Source organism: Colletotrichum gloeosporioides, assembly GCF_011800055.1.
Source record: "Colletotrichum gloeosporioides strain Lc1 chromosome Unknown consensus_30, whole genome shotgun sequence".
NCBI lineage: Eukaryota > Fungi > Ascomycota > Sordariomycetes > Glomerellales > Glomerellaceae > Colletotrichum > Colletotrichum gloeosporioides.
The window spans coordinates 126,364-142,931 of record NW_025544675.1 but is presented as its reverse complement, the minus strand read 5'-3'; the positions used below and the strand labels follow the sequence as shown (position 1 = coordinate 142,931).

The 16,568-nt window shown below is 50.8% G+C and overlaps 10 protein-coding genes across 10 annotated transcripts; 4 read left to right on the top strand and 6 right to left on the bottom strand.

The window, feature by feature from the left end:
* Positions 1–282: 282 nt before the first annotated feature.
* Positions 283–1,305, top strand: GCG54_00008695 (uncharacterized protein; the record flags this gene model as incomplete). The annotated part of the gene is made up of 2 exons (XM_045408656.1): positions 283–390; positions 442–1,305. 2 exons carry the CDS (start codon positions 283–285, stop codon positions 1,303–1,305), a joined length of 972 nt encoding a protein of 323 aa, XP_045266399.1.
* Positions 1,306–1,738: 433 nt separating this feature from the next.
* GCG54_00008694 (Efflux pump mokI) lies at positions 1,739–3,789 on the bottom strand (the record flags this gene model as incomplete). Its single annotated transcript, XM_045408655.1, has 7 exons — positions 1,739–2,119; positions 2,172–2,332; positions 2,386–2,895; positions 2,952–3,222; positions 3,272–3,323; positions 3,385–3,461; positions 3,526–3,789. 7 exons carry the CDS (start codon positions 3,787–3,789, stop codon positions 1,739–1,741), a joined length of 1,716 nt encoding a protein of 571 aa, XP_045266398.1.
* A 2,551-nt stretch (positions 3,790–6,340) lies between these two features.
* Positions 6,341–6,662, bottom strand: GCG54_00008693 (uncharacterized protein; the record flags this gene model as incomplete). The annotated part of the gene is made up of 2 exons (XM_045408654.1): positions 6,341–6,540; positions 6,569–6,662. 2 exons carry the CDS (start codon positions 6,660–6,662, stop codon positions 6,341–6,343), a joined length of 294 nt encoding a protein of 97 aa, XP_045266397.1.
* A 1,445-nt stretch (positions 6,663–8,107) lies between these two features.
* On the bottom strand, positions 8,108–9,454 carry GCG54_00008692 (uncharacterized protein; the record flags this gene model as incomplete). The annotated part of the gene is made up of 1 exon (XM_045408653.1): positions 8,108–9,454. The coding sequence occupies one exon, from the start codon at positions 9,452–9,454 to the stop codon at positions 8,108–8,110; it is 1,347 nt and encodes a 448-aa protein (XP_045266396.1).
* A 605-nt stretch (positions 9,455–10,059) lies between these two features.
* On the top strand, positions 10,060–10,644 carry GCG54_00008691 (Deshydrogenase mlcG; the record flags this gene model as incomplete). The annotated part of the gene is made up of 1 exon (XM_045408652.1): positions 10,060–10,644. One exon carries the CDS (start codon positions 10,060–10,062, stop codon positions 10,642–10,644), a length of 585 nt encoding a protein of 194 aa, XP_045266395.1.
* A 105-nt stretch (positions 10,645–10,749) lies between these two features.
* On the top strand, positions 10,750–11,247 carry GCG54_00008690 (Trans-enoyl reductase prlC; the record flags this gene model as incomplete). The annotated part of the gene is made up of 1 exon (XM_045408651.1): positions 10,750–11,247. The coding sequence occupies one exon, from the start codon at positions 10,750–10,752 to the stop codon at positions 11,245–11,247; it is 498 nt and encodes a 165-aa protein (XP_045266394.1).
* Positions 11,248–11,478: 231 nt separating this feature from the next.
* GCG54_00008689 (Hydrolyase ccsE) lies at positions 11,479–12,801 on the bottom strand (the record flags this gene model as incomplete). The annotated part of the gene is made up of 1 exon (XM_045408650.1): positions 11,479–12,801. The coding sequence occupies one exon, from the start codon at positions 12,799–12,801 to the stop codon at positions 11,479–11,481; it is 1,323 nt and encodes a 440-aa protein (XP_045266393.1).
* A 644-nt stretch (positions 12,802–13,445) lies between these two features.
* On the top strand, positions 13,446–14,105 carry GCG54_00008688 (uncharacterized protein; the record flags this gene model as incomplete). The annotated part of the gene is made up of 2 exons (XM_045408649.1): positions 13,446–13,495; positions 13,559–14,105. The coding sequence occupies 2 exons, from the start codon at positions 13,446–13,448 to the stop codon at positions 14,103–14,105; spliced, it is 597 nt and encodes a 198-aa protein (XP_045266392.1).
* Positions 14,106–14,430: 325 nt separating this feature from the next.
* On the bottom strand, positions 14,431–15,346 carry GCG54_00008687 (Cytochrome P450 monooxygenase hmp1; the record flags this gene model as incomplete). The annotated part of the gene is made up of 2 exons (XM_045408648.1): positions 14,431–14,775; positions 14,831–15,346. 2 exons carry the CDS (start codon positions 15,344–15,346, stop codon positions 14,431–14,433), a joined length of 861 nt encoding a protein of 286 aa, XP_045266391.1.
* A 232-nt stretch (positions 15,347–15,578) lies between these two features.
* GCG54_00008686 (Cytochrome P450 monooxygenase hmp1) lies at positions 15,579–16,394 on the bottom strand (the record flags this gene model as incomplete). The annotated part of the gene is made up of 5 exons (XM_045408647.1): positions 15,579–15,841; positions 15,895–15,954; positions 16,024–16,073; positions 16,131–16,243; positions 16,335–16,394. 5 exons carry the CDS (start codon positions 16,392–16,394, stop codon positions 15,579–15,581), a joined length of 546 nt encoding a protein of 181 aa, XP_045266390.1.
* Between the last annotated feature and the right edge of the window lie 174 nt (positions 16,395–16,568).

The window sequence follows — 16,568 nt, the reverse complement described above, 5'->3', positions numbered from 1 at the left end:
GAGTGGATCGGTTTCGGCATACAAGACGTTGCGCGAGTAAGGCTCTGTGGACTTCGTCGCTTCGATTACGGTCTTCAGTAAAAGTCGACCATATAGCTGATGCCCAGCCCATTTGTCAGACCAGACTGAAACGCCCAATTGCCTAGGTACTGACCAGAAACTGACCAGAAAGGATTCGACTCTTCGGCAAACTTTTCAGCAATTAGCTCCTCCCGCTTCCAGACGACTGCCATCCGAACTTCCTCCCTCTCCCGCGCGCATCTCCTTCGTAAACCTCTCACGATGGCGACCGCCCCGACGACCTTTCCTCAGTTCTCGAGCCTCCCCACGGAGCTCCGCCGTTCTATCTGGGAAGAAGCGGTGGCTGGCCCATCAATGCACGTCGTTGATGTTTGCTTTCCATCGCGTCGAGGTAATAGCCGCAGCAGACGTGCTTTTCAGGGGTTAACCCTTGCAGCCAATCATCACCCTCCGCGAGAAGCTTCTTGGAGCAAGCACGAGTACATCGCCTTCCTCGACAGTGTACCAAGCATTCAAGATGAAGACAGCCAACCGAAAATGAAATGGCCGCGGCGATGTACGCGAGACCCTAGTATGTATCTTCACAGAAGGTTTCAGCGCCAGGCTTGTCATGAGGCGGCATCGGTGTCGTCTCTCAAAGCTCTGAACGTCAACACCGTCTACTTTCCGGGACAAGCCAGAAAGTTCGATTATGACAACGATCGAGACGTGCTGCATCTCCGCTTTTCCAGCCAGTATCACGCCGAGTACGTCGAGCAGACGACTTCATCGCACGGCAGTCCCCATTTCAGCAGTATAGCCGAAGCTCTTGAGGCTCACTGGAGTACAGAGATGGCGCTCACTGTGTGGCAGGCACGACGCATAGCCATCGATGTCAGAGAGACATTGATGCCCTTAAGTCTAGTCGAGATTGAGTATTTGGCATCTTGTATTCAGAAAGGCTTGGAATGCATTTACCTGATAGACGATGCCGAGGAAAGGGGTAGTAAGAGTGGACCAGAGCATCTCAATGCGTCAAGTCTTCAGCAGAGAGGGAGGCTCTATCGCTTACTGCACAGCAGGCAGCTGAAGAAAAACGTCGGAAGAGAGCCCGATGTTTTCCAGGGCGTGGGGAAAACGTACAGAGAGGTCTTTGACTTGGAGAAACTTGGATGGACTGAGGCCCATCCTGCATTTGGCTTCGCATGTCGCCTCTCGGCGTCAATTGATGCACAACAGTATGACGGTGGCGAGGAAGTCTTCAAAGGGGTCAGGGTATTGCTAGCAGAAGAGGACTATGCTTAGAAACTTAGAGAGCGTTACAAGATAATCATGAACTCGGCAAGGGTCCATGATCAAGCAAAAGATCACTCAGCGCCTTAAGCTAATGCTACTTAGCCTTATTATACAAATTTCATGGTCAGGACTTGCTTCCCTGCATGTTTACTCAAGATGCTAATGCCCTTCCAAAGACATTGACTGGAAGAGCGACATGAGCGACGAATGAGAGTCGCGTGGATCACCAAAGTCTAAGACCAGCTCAGAGTTGACAAGGGCTCACGTAGTCTTGGTGGCCCATGGAAATGAATTCAATGGTTACCTTCATTGCTGTTGTTGACCTTATGCGTCTATTTCACGAGACTGAAGGTTGATTCAAAAACTACCTTACCTACATATACGTGGTTGGTAGACTACCAAGGCTGAGCTAACCCACAGTCTGCTAGACCTTGTTGCCGATTCATTTAGATGCTTTCGCCGCGCCGGCGTCCTTCTTCCTGACATCATAAAAGCCCAAGCCCCAAGTAGAGATAAACATGGCTACAGAGAGCCCCGTAGTAATATACATGGTTTTCTGGAAAGCGACGGCCCATGCCTTTACCACGTTGGGCAGATCGGCAGCAGACACCTGACTCCTGAAAGCGGTCGCGCCCGCTGTGAGAACGGCTTTTGGGTTCACATTGGGCGCGTGTATCTGAATCTGGTTGATGACGGTATTATCGAAAACTGTGTTGCCGATACTGATGAGCACCGCACCGCCAAGTCCTTGTACGAAAACGAGGATGGTGAGGGCGATGGCCACCAGTGTTGGTGGCAGCGCCGTTTGGATAGCCACGATAGCCTGGCTCAGAAGTAAGCGATCTAAATTTTTGAAGCTGTGCTTTAGAACCTACCATCTGCAGTCCTAGACCTCTGCCACATCCGTATAGAATCTGATAACCAATCCATTTTCCCGCACTGGTATCGGTTGACCAGGTGGTCATCAGACCTGCACCGATGGAGGTCAGGATGGCCGCAAAAACTGCCCACGGGAGGTAGTAGCCCAGTTTGGAAACTGCTCTCTGTCAGCCTCTTGTTCTCCGAGAGATTTAAACTGTTGGTTCTCACCCATCATGCCTGAGAGAAGAGTCATGACAATGGACCCGATGATGCTTGGCAACATATGGATGCCACTCTCCATAGGGCTGTCGCCAAGAATACTCTGGAAGTAAATAGGGATGAAGTAAGTCGCGATATACGTTATTCCAAACAAACAAGTATTCATTGCGGCCCCGCATGCCACGACTTTGTTCTTGAACATCTCGAGGGGCATGAGAGCATTCGCGCCGGCTCGGTATTCCCAGCCCATGAACAGAATCGTGGCTCCAGCAAAACCGCAGAAGAGCCCAATGACGACGGCGCTGTTCCAGGGGTATTCGGCACCACCGTAGTGTAGCGCTAAAAGGAGCTGGACGATGGCCCCAATCAGGATCCCTGAGCCTACAACATCGAACTTCTTCAGGATGTTGCGGTCAGTGAGCACCGCTGTGAACTTTGGCTTAGCCATCTGTTCAGGAATGTAGACCAATGCAAGCAGAATGCATGCAAAACCTCCGATGGGGAGATTAATCCAGAAGCCTGTGATGTTGATCAGAACCTGCTGGTCCTAGAGACGGGCACTGCTTGATACTTACACCAGCGCCAATTGGTGTACTGTGTTAGCGAGCCACCAATGAGGGGCCCTGCGATCAGCCCGATTTGCGAGATCGCAAGCATGATGCCCATCATAGCGGGCCGCTGTTGAGCGGACACCATACCGTAAATGATGATCATTGAGCCATTGAAAAGGCCAGAAGCACCAATGCCAGCCACCGTTCGGCCCGCAATGAACTGAACTGATGATTGCGAGAGGGCGCAGATCAGTGAGCCAACCTCGAATATGACTAGGAACACGATGTACGTCCACTACTCATGTGAGCGCTGCTATGTAACTATTGGGTACAATATCTCTCACCTTATTACTGAAGTAAGTGAAGAACTTGCCAGTCAAAGGCTGTAAAGCCGATCTTTGGTATGTGAGCAATAACGTCTAATGGTTTCACAAACAGAACATGGCGGGTGACTTACACAGCTAATTGATACGAACTCACGTACCAGCCGATATCTTTAACAGAGTGAAACTCGTTGGTAATAGTAGGGGTTGCCTTTGGGCATCATTAGCCATCCATGGATATAGGATTCGCTCAAAGAGTCTTTTCATTTACGTACCGTTGAGAGGATTGCGTTGTCTAAATTAATCAATATGGCGCTGAGGTTGAGAGCTGCCATTGCGAACAACAGCTTGTAGCCTGTGACGTGCTTTGGCCCCTCGTCAACATCTTCAAGGGGGTCCTGCAGTTCCTTATCCGCGGCCCCAGAATCATCGCCCGACGTTGGCTCAATGTCTTCATTTCCGATGAATTTGGTGTCTTCAGTAAAAGAGCCACGTGACTCCAGTACATTGGGAGTAATATCACTGTTCTTCGGCTCCATTAGCTTTGAGGCGGACGATGAGATCCTGCAAGATGGATCTACAAAGAATGGTGAGAACGGTTGGCCAAGCTGTGAGGGGGTTCGGTAGTGCAGTAGTACAGAACACCACAGCGCATCATTAAAGTGGTATTACAGGCTTAATGTGCAGGCCTTAAGTCACCGAACATTCAAATCTTCGGGGATTAGATGCCCTGGAATCGGTACACATCGCTTAAGGTTTTGACCGACTCAGCAGGTGGTATCACTCTGTCTCGCGTGCCGCTTCACTGTCGATCAGCAGTGCAGAGTTCAGCATCCTCTGAAGGAAGGTACATGCCCGGGATAACATTACTTGTTCTAGAAGTCCCTTTGCCATGTGCAATTCATGCTCAGAGTCTATACCCTCGAACCTACTGCACGGCGGTATCTTATAATACGGCACAAACAAGCTTATCCCGTCGGGTGTGCCAGCCGGCGGTTGTGCGAACAAGCTGCCATGAGTAAAGTCAATACTGCCCGCACTCACTATGGGAAGTTGAGCTTGAATCGCATAGAAAGAGCTATCTTCGCCGAGAGTCAGCCGAAGATCAGCTGGTTTTCTGTTGCATATATCTTGACAGTAATCTTGCATACAATCGGCGCGGTAATCTGCATTAACCGCCGTTGAAGGCTCCCAAACGGGAACAAGACCACACTGTACTCGGACCGCTTGGGCCGGTTGACGCCGCCGGTGATTTCTGGTATCCCCCTGCGCCCCTGTTTGGCAGGTCTAAGTTGATACCAGCACCATTCAGACCTGGACTGGAATAACAAGAAGACTAGCGCATGAGCACATGCAGAAAGATGCGCCGAGCTATTCCATTCCGTTAAGTATGAAGCATCCTCCGGCATAGGAGCGGTTCTCCCCGTCCTGCCGTGAATTTGCCGTGAACTACAGTACCCCAAATCCTCGGTGAGTCAGCCACCGCCACCACTTCACCTACTTTGCATCTTGCTTCCCAGCCGTTTGTAGTTTGTAGCTTGTATCATGTGTCAACTAGTGCACAGCGGAAACCTTCAGCAGAGCATGAGTGCATATTCTGGAAGTTATCCGCGCATGCCACCTCAGGCTTTCCGGGGTTCGTTTGATCTTAGTGTTAGTACCTGTACAGAGGAACCTTAACCATGTTCGGACTCGCTTCAGCAGCCACCGAGAAGTCTCCTGGCCGACCTACCCCTCACTGAGGGGAGCGGGGAAACACAGCTTAGGGGACCTGAGTCGAAGCTAGGGGAGTGTTGGCCCAACAGTTGAATCGCGAGCAGATGGTCGTGAGCAGAGAATTCGTGGTTCGCAGCACCACGTGCGTACCACGATGAAGAAGAATAGGGCCGACTGACTTCTACATTGCTGCTCATCACATCAGATGGGCAAACAGTTTTTTTGAACAAGCTTCAATTTTTCTGCTCAATGCAACATGCCGTTTGAACGTGCTTCGCAGACCATCTTTGTTTGCTCTCGCTAATAAATCATGACAAAATTGTCAGCGCTCGACATCGATTGCGATGTCCCAGCTGCCCCCGTAACAATCCAAGTTCTTCCCGAAACGCAGCAGCAGCACTCTCCATAGCTCTATTGTTGTCTTTGAACTCTCCCCAAAAGACACACCTGTCCGTTTCGCTGCCGGACAAAATCGCATCCAACGTCGGTTCGGTTTCTTCTGAGCTTGACTGACGACCGCGGGGCTGGGTTGGCTTTGGGGCATCCAGACCCCCGGAACCAACACTAATGTAGTGCTTTTCTGGGACGCCAAGCTGCACGCCAAGGGTGTTGAGCTTGTGCGTGACAACCTGCATCAGCACCAAGATCTTGAGGTCGTCATCCCCATCAAGAATCACGTCTTCCACTCGCAGGTCGTAGAGAAGTTCTGCGATGTTTTCTCCGCTTTGTAGACCAGAATATACGGCAGCAAAAATCTGGCGAAATGCCTGGAAGATCTTGGCGTAACATGAGAGTAATAGCAACTTCGTCGGTCCGTCGATTGCTAGCGGGGCTGTTCCGGATCCAGTGCGATCGTGTTTGGTAACCAGATTACTCAACGTCTGTGTATGTTGCAGAATATTTCGCAAGGTTGCCGTTGATCTACCTTTCGCTCCTCCTGGTGAAGTCTCGGCTTTTTGCACAGGATTTGACGGGACCAGCTCGAATAGACACGAAGTAAGGCTAGCCACCTCGCATGTCAAGGCCGCATTGAATGAGCTTTCCGGCGGCGGCGCCGGGTCGCACTGCTGGTCCTCTATTGGCGGCTCTGGTTCTTTTGGTGGAGGTTCCGAATTGTCAGATGAGGACTCGAGAGATTCACCTGAGCTACTTTGCTCCGATACTGAGTTGACAGAATTTGAGCCGTCGGAGCTCCATGCCATCCAGTCCGTGGCAAGGTCAGATGCGAAGAAGTTCATCAGTTCTCCGTCATGAGCCAAGACCCCAGATAGTGGCGGACTCTCCAAGCCGGACGCCATCTACATCAATCAGTATCGTATGAGGACCGGGGAGTTAGGGAAGTGCACCCAGTGCTTGTACTGACCATTGCAGGATCTATTGGGGTGAGTCCTGTGTGATTCTCTTCCCATGAACCTCGCCTATCGCACGATTCTTGCCATAGCGCCGGCGGGATGAACGAGATTCCCCTCGGATCAACCAGATGAAGTGAAGCTGACCCTGGCCTCCCTGCTCGCGACCTCGGCGGGCGACCAACGCGACGAGAATGATTCTTTCTGCATTGAACTCCTTTACGACTGCATCTCTCGCATGATGGATTCGGACCCCCGGCGGCAGGCCAGTCGCATCGTAACTTCTGTGCTCGACATCGCTCGCAGGCTAGGCTGTTCGTGCGTTTGGAAGGATCGGTGGAAGACATGGTGGTGAGGTGTTGTAGTTTAGTTGGTGTCTCTCGGCCGGCTACGAGCAAGCTTTACGTTGGCTTCAATGTGACATGAGGGGGCGAAAGTGTACGCCAGATGACAGGAGAGTATCTGCTCTAGCGAAAAAGAAGAATCCGAGGATGTCGGGCCATATACGATAATTAGACGTCCACTGCACAGTGAGTTCAATGCTTGAGCTCGAAATCGGTAAAGTATGCGCTACTATCAGATCTAAGAAAAGATACTAATGCGACGATGTCTGCCCATCATCACATGGGTACAATACTCACCCAGAAGGTACTCGGTCCCGCATGTCAGTAGTTGCATGCGGGTGCTCAAAGCTGACTCGTGATAAGGTTAAGCGATCATTAATCTTCAAAAAGACAGCCAGCATCAACTGTAGCTGGCGAAGTCTAATAACACATATAGGACGCTGCCAACGACACAAGGTGAAGCGGAGAATACCGAAGTGTCAGCAGTGTGCAGTAGAGGTGCTCCCAGATGAGGGGTAGCTACATGTATCGAGGGGAGCGTCTTGTGGCCCCGTCTCCCCGTGTCATGAAGGAACATGTTCTGGGTTACGCCTGATGGCGTATCCTCGATAGGGATACTGTGTGAAGGATGCCCCTCAAAAGCAGTAGGGGTTACGTACAACAGAAACCCCCTCAAACTTTGAAGGCGACTTGCGTTGCAACGGGACGGTGGCATCAGGCAGAGCTATGTGAGAGCAGCTAGCAAAGCCATGTTAACCCCAGCTCAGACCCTTAAGCCCCTTCTTTATTGCCACGGGAAAGGTGGGAGTTCCATGCAACACGGCACTTTTCGCTATCCGCATTCAGCCTCAGAAAGAAGGAGCTCAGGCCGCCGGGGAAGATACCGGTACTCGGACAGGTACTCGGGTTGCGGAGCGTGGGTGATTTCCGGAGGCCGCGACCTGCGCCTTCGCGATCATAACATGGTATCAGGGAGAAAGTAAGTCGCGGTTCCACTGTAAGTGAACAAGCTTTGTGGCAACATACGATTCCACAGATCTCCTTGGTCGAAAGACTCAATCGATTTGTTTAACTACGGACCGACCTCTCAGCATGTAACAAACACCTCATTGCAACGTCAAGGGACATGGTCCAAGTTGCCAGCTCACGTTGCTGACAGCTAGCACAACCGAAGCTCATGCTTTTGCGTTCTGAACTCTATTATCACAACTGACTCGCTGTCCTCGCCGAAAATCAGCCAAAGCTCATCCCATTACTGGGTTGATTACATCGCAAGGCTATCCACACCACACCCAGTACCATGCAGCTGGTAAAAGGTTCACCTTTTAAACTTCATGTTTCGTTACTGCGAAGGCCACTACCCCTTTCAAAAGAAAGAGAACTACTCAATGCAGTTTTTTGTGGTGGCGGAAAACCCAAACCAACATCGAACTGCTTCATAGTGAAGACTAGAACCCCGAACCAGCCAGCCAGGTCTCTGCACGCGCCTTCAGTTGACCCATCATTCCAACACCGTAGACCAGCCAGATCTTCCACCTCGCAAGCTTCTCCGGGAACTCCGCTTCTTCGGAAAAGGCACTACCCAAGTATTGACACCCCCCGGTTTCACCTCCAAATACTCTGTTTGTGAATACTGCCAGACCCGTATCTCGGCCGAATGGCATTTGAACCTGAACATATTGGTGTTCCAGCTCGAAGCGCCATTGCTTGCCGGCTGACGAAAACTCAACGAGATGACCGGTCGAGCGCCCAGCAACTGAAGCACGAGCCCCACGTCCATGCTGAGTTGCCAAGACCTTCACATAGTCTTCCTCCGGCGGTTCATTAATAGGCTGTCCGCTGGCTTGTGTCGAGACGAGCTTCTGTCCATTTTTGAACAATATAGCCGTGTGGTGAGGGGTGCTGCCGCCGACTCTCGACGTGGGCTCCCAGTAGAAGAACGAGTACGGACCGGCAGTTCCGCGGATAATGCGGAAGCCCCAGATGATCTTGAACCAGTTGTCAATGGCCCACAGGTGAAAATGGCCGCCCATCCCGGAGTACGACACCGACCCACCTCGGCGTCCCTTGATTGTCAAGTTACCCCGGACCTGGGCAGCAGGGACGGTGCCATGCATGTGGAGCCCCGGTGCCACCTGTGTTGAGCTTCGCGGCGACGCGTGTAATGTTCCGTCGGGGTAATGGCCTGGGGCCGAGCCGGCAAGGAGGAAGCTTCCGTGAAACTTGGGCGTCCTCACGGAAAAGGTGGTACTGGCTCCGATGTCCGTTTCTCTAGGGACGCGAAATTCGAATGAGTGGCTGTCAGACGTCCAGGTGCTGGCCACGAAATCCCCGCAGTCGTAGATGGAGGATTCGTCGACAAAAGCAAGCTCTTGGATCTTGGTGCCGTCTTCCAGCAAGGCGTAGAACTCAACATGAAGGTTGCCTTGCCCGAAGAATGAATAGGAGGCATCTCGACCGAGAGAGAGAAAGATACCACTCAATCCGTTGTCAGACACGCTATCAAAGACCCACTGCTCCCAAGAAGATGAGTTGATGCCAGACAACTTGCCAATGGTGGGGTGCTCATCGTGCTTCCGTGGACCGAAGTGCACATCTCCCGTCACCATCTCATGAGACCCAATTCGATGCTCTTTGCATGCCTGTTTCCAATCTTGTGATTGGCTTTGGGATATCCCGCGGGAATCGTTGCTAGTATCATGGGCCAGGTGCTTCTGCTCTTGGAATCGTGATTCCGTCGATACGGTTGTGACAGCCTCGAAGAGGATCAAACCCCACAGCTTCAAACGAACCATCGTCTCAACGTTTCGAGCTTGTGATACGACGTATTGAAATGACTCATTCGAACTTTAAACGGCAGTTGAAGAGAGCGGTGAGAACAACAGAGAGTAACAGATGACTAGGGGGCGCGCAGCAAAGGGTTGGAACATTGGAACAGGTCTCCCAATTGATATAACCCATACGGGATTGGAAAACACTACAGCTGATGGGGCCAGCAATAACTCTAATTCAATGTCATAGCCAGAGTTTTAGGCTACATGTGGGCCACTTATTCGAACGGTCATACCGGTCCAATAGGCCGCTGCATCCCGACTACTCGGCCTCCAGACTGAAAGCCCCTGAGATTATGGCTACTCAACACATGATTGGAGGCTGAAAAGGCCACCCATAATCGGCAATTATCATTAATCGGATGTTTATTACGAGAATTCTCTGGCCCGAATGCGACTGACCAGCGCCACCCGAACAGTCTCGTGTTCGCCGATGTTACACTGCTTCAAGCAGTGAGTTGCTTCGATGTTATGAGTTTATGAGGGCTAGGTGCAACAGGCGTTGGTAGTCAGGAACTGATCGCAGCATTTATCCAGTTTCTATCTTCGAGCATCTGATCTCTCACGCAATGGGTTCACTTGGTGTTCCGAACTTGCCCGAGAGGCAACGCGCCATCATCCAAGCTCAAAGCCCGCCAGGGAAGCTGGTTCTTACCTATGACCGACTTGTACCTAAGCCAGCATCCGATGAAGTTTTGGTTCGCGTCCATGCGGTTGCGGCTAATCCATCAGATTGGAAAATGTCCACGCAGTTTCCGTGCCCCGGCGGCGGATGCGGCATGGACTTTTCCGGTGTGGTGGTAGCGACTGGTCCCGGGCTTGATCCGGAAATAGGCATTGGAGTTGGTGATGCGGTTGCTGGAGCGGTTCACGGAGCCAATCCCATAGATCCTCAAGCCGGCTCATTTGCAGAGTATACCTGTGCTTTTGCAGATCTCACGTGGAAAGTTCCTCGGCCATTGTCCTTGACAGATGCTGCGGCAATTGGAGGCTGTTGTGTGGCCACGGTCGGGCTTGCCCTCTTTGCTGAGGATGCTTTGGGACTCAGATACGAGTTGAATCAGTCTTCTGAGAACTCCAAGCCACCTTTTGTGTTGATTTATGGAGGAAGTACTGCTTCAGGAACTATGGCAATCCAACTGGCTAAACTGTGAGTCAATGAATCTGAGGCTTCCTGTTGACATTAACGGCTGATTTTGTTTTGCCCATCTAGCTGTGGCTTTCGTGTGATCGCAACATGCTCACCGAAGAATGCGAATATGGTGTTGTCATATGGAGCAGAGCACACATTTGACTACAATAGCGCATCTTGTGCAGCTGACATACGGTCTTACACCAAAAGTACACTTCACTATGTCTTGGATACCATCGTGGACCCAAAGTCTATCGTAGTCGCGGACAAGGCCATGGGACGTTCTGGTGGTCGATACGCTGGGCTTGAGGCTCTGCCTGAAGACGTTCTTGATGGCACTGGCAGCATTCGAAAGACGATCAAGTGGACGTACGTCATGGGTACCAGCATGATTGGCAGAGAGGAGGGTCTTACGGGGCCCTATTACAGCAAGCCACGGCCTGAGAAGCGTGCTTTTGGGAAGTGGTGGTTCCGTACTGTTGTCCAAGAACTCATGGATAAAGGGTTACTGAAGCCCCATCCAGTGAAGCTGATGGACGGGGGGTTAGAGGCTGTTCCTAGAGGAGTAAAGCTGTTGCAAGAGAAGGCGGTGAGTGGTGGAAAGTTGGTATACACAATTCAATAGAGTATCAAAATGAATATCAAAGTCAGCCTTCAGCAAACTTTCTTTCCATAGTCTGTGAATCTTCTCGAGCTAAAGGGTTGTACAACCTCTGTGGCGGGGACCTTGCACAGCATTCATCATTCAAACAAATTCTTGACTCGATCCGATCAATTGATGTGAAGTAGCTACTAGGTATGCTTGTAGGGTAGAAAACGATGTGAAATGCATGATATCATACTAAACTGCAAAATCTCATCTTGAAGGCCTGTTAATCCCCAGTTGCTTGTCGAGAAATGCGAAGGTTTTGGTCGCGAGCGAGTTCCACGCCCCGACTTTGCCTGTCAAGGCACCCTCCCCCACAGTCTCTGGGATCCAAACCTCCTTCTTCGCAAGAGGGACATGAACGAGCTCATCCATAATACGTTGCGTGCTAGCATCGGGGAGTTGATAGATGGCTTGAGATGCTCCTGTAACCAGGACAGGACATCTTACCTGCGATAAGATGGTTGCCCCACCTCTTTCTTCATCCGCGTCCTTGTCTTTGAAGTCATCATCAGGTCGCCATCGCAGACTGTATCTCCTGAATTCCCGCACAACATCCGCCGGCTTCCTCTGACCCATCACATGCATTGTTGTGGTAAACTCCCATTTGGTAGGGAAGTCCATCGACATGTGAGAGTTGCATGACCAGTCGAAGAAGCCGTCTGAGATCCAGCCGCTTAGCCACATGCGCACATACCAGCCCGGCAGTCTCGTCATGGCCAGCTCCCACATATCGTAGAGTGGGTCGGCTGAGATGCAGGCTGCAACACGGGATGATTCAGCAGCGGCTGTTCTCAGAGCGATGTATCCGCCCATAGAAATGCCTGCTACAGAGACGCGGTCAAGGTCGAGATTGGCATCGGGCCGCTCCTTAGCCAGAGCCCAGATTCCATCAAGAACACATGAGAGAATCTTTTCGTAGTCAGGTCTCATTGGCTCACCATCGCGCTTCAATGTGAGACCTTGCCCGGGACCATCGAAGTTGAGAACAGCATAGCCAAGCTCTGGGCCCAGCGTGCCGAAGACAAAATACAGTTCTTCCATGGTTGAGTCTGCGCCACCGCAGCTGATGAGAAGAGGTGTCTTCTGCTCGTTTCTCAATCTCTTCGCCTCCGGGGGCAGAAACAGGCGACCTGGAATGTCGATGTTGCCGAAGTGAAATGTCATGTTAAGAACTTTGCCTTCCATAAACTCAGTTGCTTTCTCAAAGTGCTCTGCACTGAGTTCACCACACTTCAATACGCGGCGGTCCAGCGCTGGGAGCATGTACGGTGCAGCTCGGTAGTAGTTGGAAGCCCTAAGGTAGGCGGCCTTGGCTAAAGGCGCAAGGCCCTGGCGGCTGGCATCCGTAGCGGTCTGGCTTGCCCTGCTTGCCTGCTTCCACCAGGCACGATACCAACTTTCTGGATCATGTTTCTTGATCTCGCCTACTGCCTCAAGAAACTCGGCAACATCGCACCCTCCAGCAGCAGTTGTCCCAAGGATGCGTGTAAGCTCAAAGTTGTAAAAGGGAGAAGAGAAGAAGTGATGCATTGTAGCATTCGATGGTTGTTCGTTGAAGTTTAGAGAGTTTCGAGCACCTGCCATCGATAAGTGCACAGGCTATTCGACAAAGTTGAGGTCAATGGGTGGATGATTTCACCGCGGAAAGGGCAGAAGCAGTTGTCATCCCCACACAGATGAGATTCATACGGCGAGGAGTCACTGTAGTTCAGACCTGCACAATTCTAAAGCACAACTCATGGAAAATCTGCATGCAACTAGCACTTCTGGAGAGAGCGACTTGGGCCGAACTTGCTGGGGTTGTTCGGAGTGTCCGGTCGGAGGTTGGAAGGCTCTCGGAAATTTCCCAGAATACACTTCTGACAGGAGCAGAACCACCGGATACGGCATGACTCGACACTTGGCAGCAATAAAGCCGCAGCATAGCTTGCATTCCTGCCGGACCGAATTAATATACGACCGTACAATTCCGAAGAATCATCGGGGTTGTGTTGAGACTCTCGTCGACACCAAAGCCTGTCCCCCGTTACCTCGACAACACCCTGTAGATGAGGTAGGACAGAAACCACAGAAGATCCCGCTTTTGTCTTTCACAGCTGACACATAGTTGTGACAGCCTCGGTCGCGCGCATACAGCAGTGTATAGACTTCCCATTTTTGGAGATACATCCAAGATGACAGTGGCATTCATCCACGTCGCCCCGTTGATTACTTCTTCGGCGTTGTCAGTGCTTCTCGTTGTGGTCACGCAGTAATGGAAAAGATCGCTGACAACACTATGAAACAGTTTAATGGGGTCATTCGCCCAAGGAATTGCTTTCAGGAGCTTCCAGAATCCAAAGTTAGGGTCAAAAGCGCGTCGCGAGGTTTTCCTGCATTGGGTTGAAATCTTCGCTAGTTTTGCTTGGTCCATGGCTTTGGTGTTCATGTTCAACATTACCTTTATTGGTCTCAACCTCTATCTGGAACCTCCGTCTGGCTTGCAAAACGGAGGTGCCCCCCGTTGGCTGTGGGCTGCCGCACTTCTATGCAGCATGGGACATCCCAGACCTCGCGAAGTTACGGCAGCTTTGATGCGCATCAGCAGAGGTGGTGATCAATCATACAGTGCAGAGAAGGTGGAATACTTCTTGCGAGGATATCGTCGAGTCAACCTCGAGCATCTTTTCCTCACAGATGGTCCCAGCTGGATTTTCACTGTTGCAGCTGTTACCAAGAATCTGGGTGTTTGTTGGGGATGTCATTCTCAGAAGGCTTCTTTGGCGCTTGGAATGGTTGCCTTGATCATAAGCTGCTATGTTAGCGTCAGGGGGATCTTGCGGTCAAAATCATAGACTTGAATATAATTGATAGGTTCCGATCGTTGATTCTGTCACCAACTTCGTCAGTAATAGAACTCAGATGTGCGCGGATGCATTTAGATCAGTACTAAGAGGCCTTGAAAAGGAAAGAAGACAAGGGCGAAGACGAAGACGATGCTGTTCGGGCGCGAACGAAGGGGATAATACAGTCAATGGTGGCTGCTAGACTAGGTCACAGTACAATTATTGAATCGTCCAAGACTTTTTCATAATGCTGCATTCTTTGAGAGCAGGTGCATTGAACACCGATTACGCGAAGCAAACGAGGCATGCAGAGGTGATGCCTGTATTATCTATCTCAAGTAGTGCGTGTATACCTCACTCGCAGGTCGGGTAGAACCCATAGAGCCTGAAACTTGCGTTCTCTTTCCCAGTCGAACCTAGTATCGTTGACCAGTTCCCAGGTATATTCATATGCAAGACGCGCCAGTAGTAGTTTCAACTCGGTGTAGGCCAAGTTGATTCCCAAGCATACCCGGGGACCAAGCGAGAATGGTTGCGACGCTTCCTTCAAGTCGTTACAAAACAATGGGTCAAAGTAGTCGTGAGATGCCGAAAGCCACCTCTCAGGATGGAACTCTTCAGGCTCAAAAAAGTAGTCGGGCCGGCGAGTGATACTCCAACCACTAGTCGAAACGACAGTCTGGATCATCAAAATCCGTTAGCCAGGCACAAGCTTCAGATTTCAGGTCACGTACCCCTTTAGGAACAAAGTTTCCATCAACCTCTGCGCCAGGGCTTTCGCGAGGCAGCCCAAATGTCAACGGCGGCATGATTCTCATGGTCTCCTCAATGCATGCGCTGAGATAAGGCAACTGATTTACGGTGGTGCCGTTCATCTCAGACGCATCTGAAAACTTCTCCCGTAATTCTCTCTGTAGGCGTTTCATCTTTTCTGGTCTCCTTGCGAGATAGTATGACGCAGCAGTAGCGGTCACTGCCGTGGTATCAAACCCTGCCGCGATGAGTACACCAGCCTGGTTTCCAAGCCACTCCTCAGACGCCACTTGCAGAAAGTTGTCAGGCTTCTCCTTCAGAAGGAAGCTAAACAAGTCCCGCTTTTGTTCATGAGATGGCCGCGATAGCCTCTTCCGTGTCATTGAAGTCTGGTATTTGAAGAAACGGACGAATTGGCCGATAGAGCTCCAAGGCACAACGAGCGGTAGAGTGAGCCATAGTATTGGAAGACGAGGTGCAATTTGCACAATACTCATGAAGTAGATAGCACCATGAATTGTGCTAATCCATGGATGTGCTGTGCCTTGAGAATGATCGTGAGCATTTGGTTTGGTATTCAAGCAAAGTTGATTGGTAGTTGGGAGGCAATTACCTGTTCCAAGTGCGCCAAATGCTTCTCCTAAGGCTAGTTCCCCGATTGTGTCAAAGACGAATGACTGCAGGAGCTGTCGATCATCAGCAACTGACAACTATTATCAATGGGGTGATTCATGCCTTGTTTAGTAAAAGCCCCTGTTTTTCCTCGGCAATCTGATTGTCAATCTGGGTGATCAACATGTCTAAATTTGTCTTCAAGATCGGCTCTTGAGCTTGAAGTTCTTTGGCACTGAAGCCGTAAGATAAGAGCTTTTTGGTCTCTTTGTGCTTGATTGGGTCTCTCTCCATGACTATGGTGCTGTATCCGCTCGGGCCTGCGTAGAATGATGATTTGAGAAATGTCTGGCCTGTTTTGGCGGTATTGCCATAGATGTCTACACGAAAGTATGGTCAGATTGGGGAAGGCTGTGGTGTGACTTTTTCATACCTTGCAAGCTTTGGGCAGTATTGAAGCTGAGTTCATTAGGGGCCAGGCGTACAACATCACCTTCCCCAGAATGTCAGATAAATCTCTGCGAATGGCTGATTTTGCCTTTGAATTGGTGCGTTTACTAACCATATTTCTGATGAAGCTTGTGTATGTACTCATGATAGTGGCCAGTGAGCCTGCAAGGTTAGGCGATAATCCACAAACAACCGAGAATGAGGAGATACACCGCTCACCAGTGGTAAACATAAGACGGCTCAGAGACTGCCGCGAGCTTGGGGCCTGGGAATCGAGCCAAGGGGTGAAAGTAAAGGAGGTATACTGAACGGCAGACACCATATATGGAGAGCTATTATGAAATCATTCAGTCAGCCCCGATTTTCTTTATCATAAAGCAAGGTGTGCATTTGGAGCATGAAAAACCTCGAGATCAGACTAACCGCGAAAATGACAAACTTCACTACCTCCCCTGAGTCCCATAACTCTGTAAAAACACCCATCGTTCCGTGAATGGATTATGCGATCAGACTGAAGAGCACTGCAGCACTGCGGTAATGAGTTTGAGTGGAAGGCACCAAATGCAGCGATGTCTGCCAACGGTGTGCGGATCGAAAAGGAAGCTTTCATGCAAAGAGTGGGTGTTGGCTGTGTGTCAACCAGCCTGAAAAGCGGGC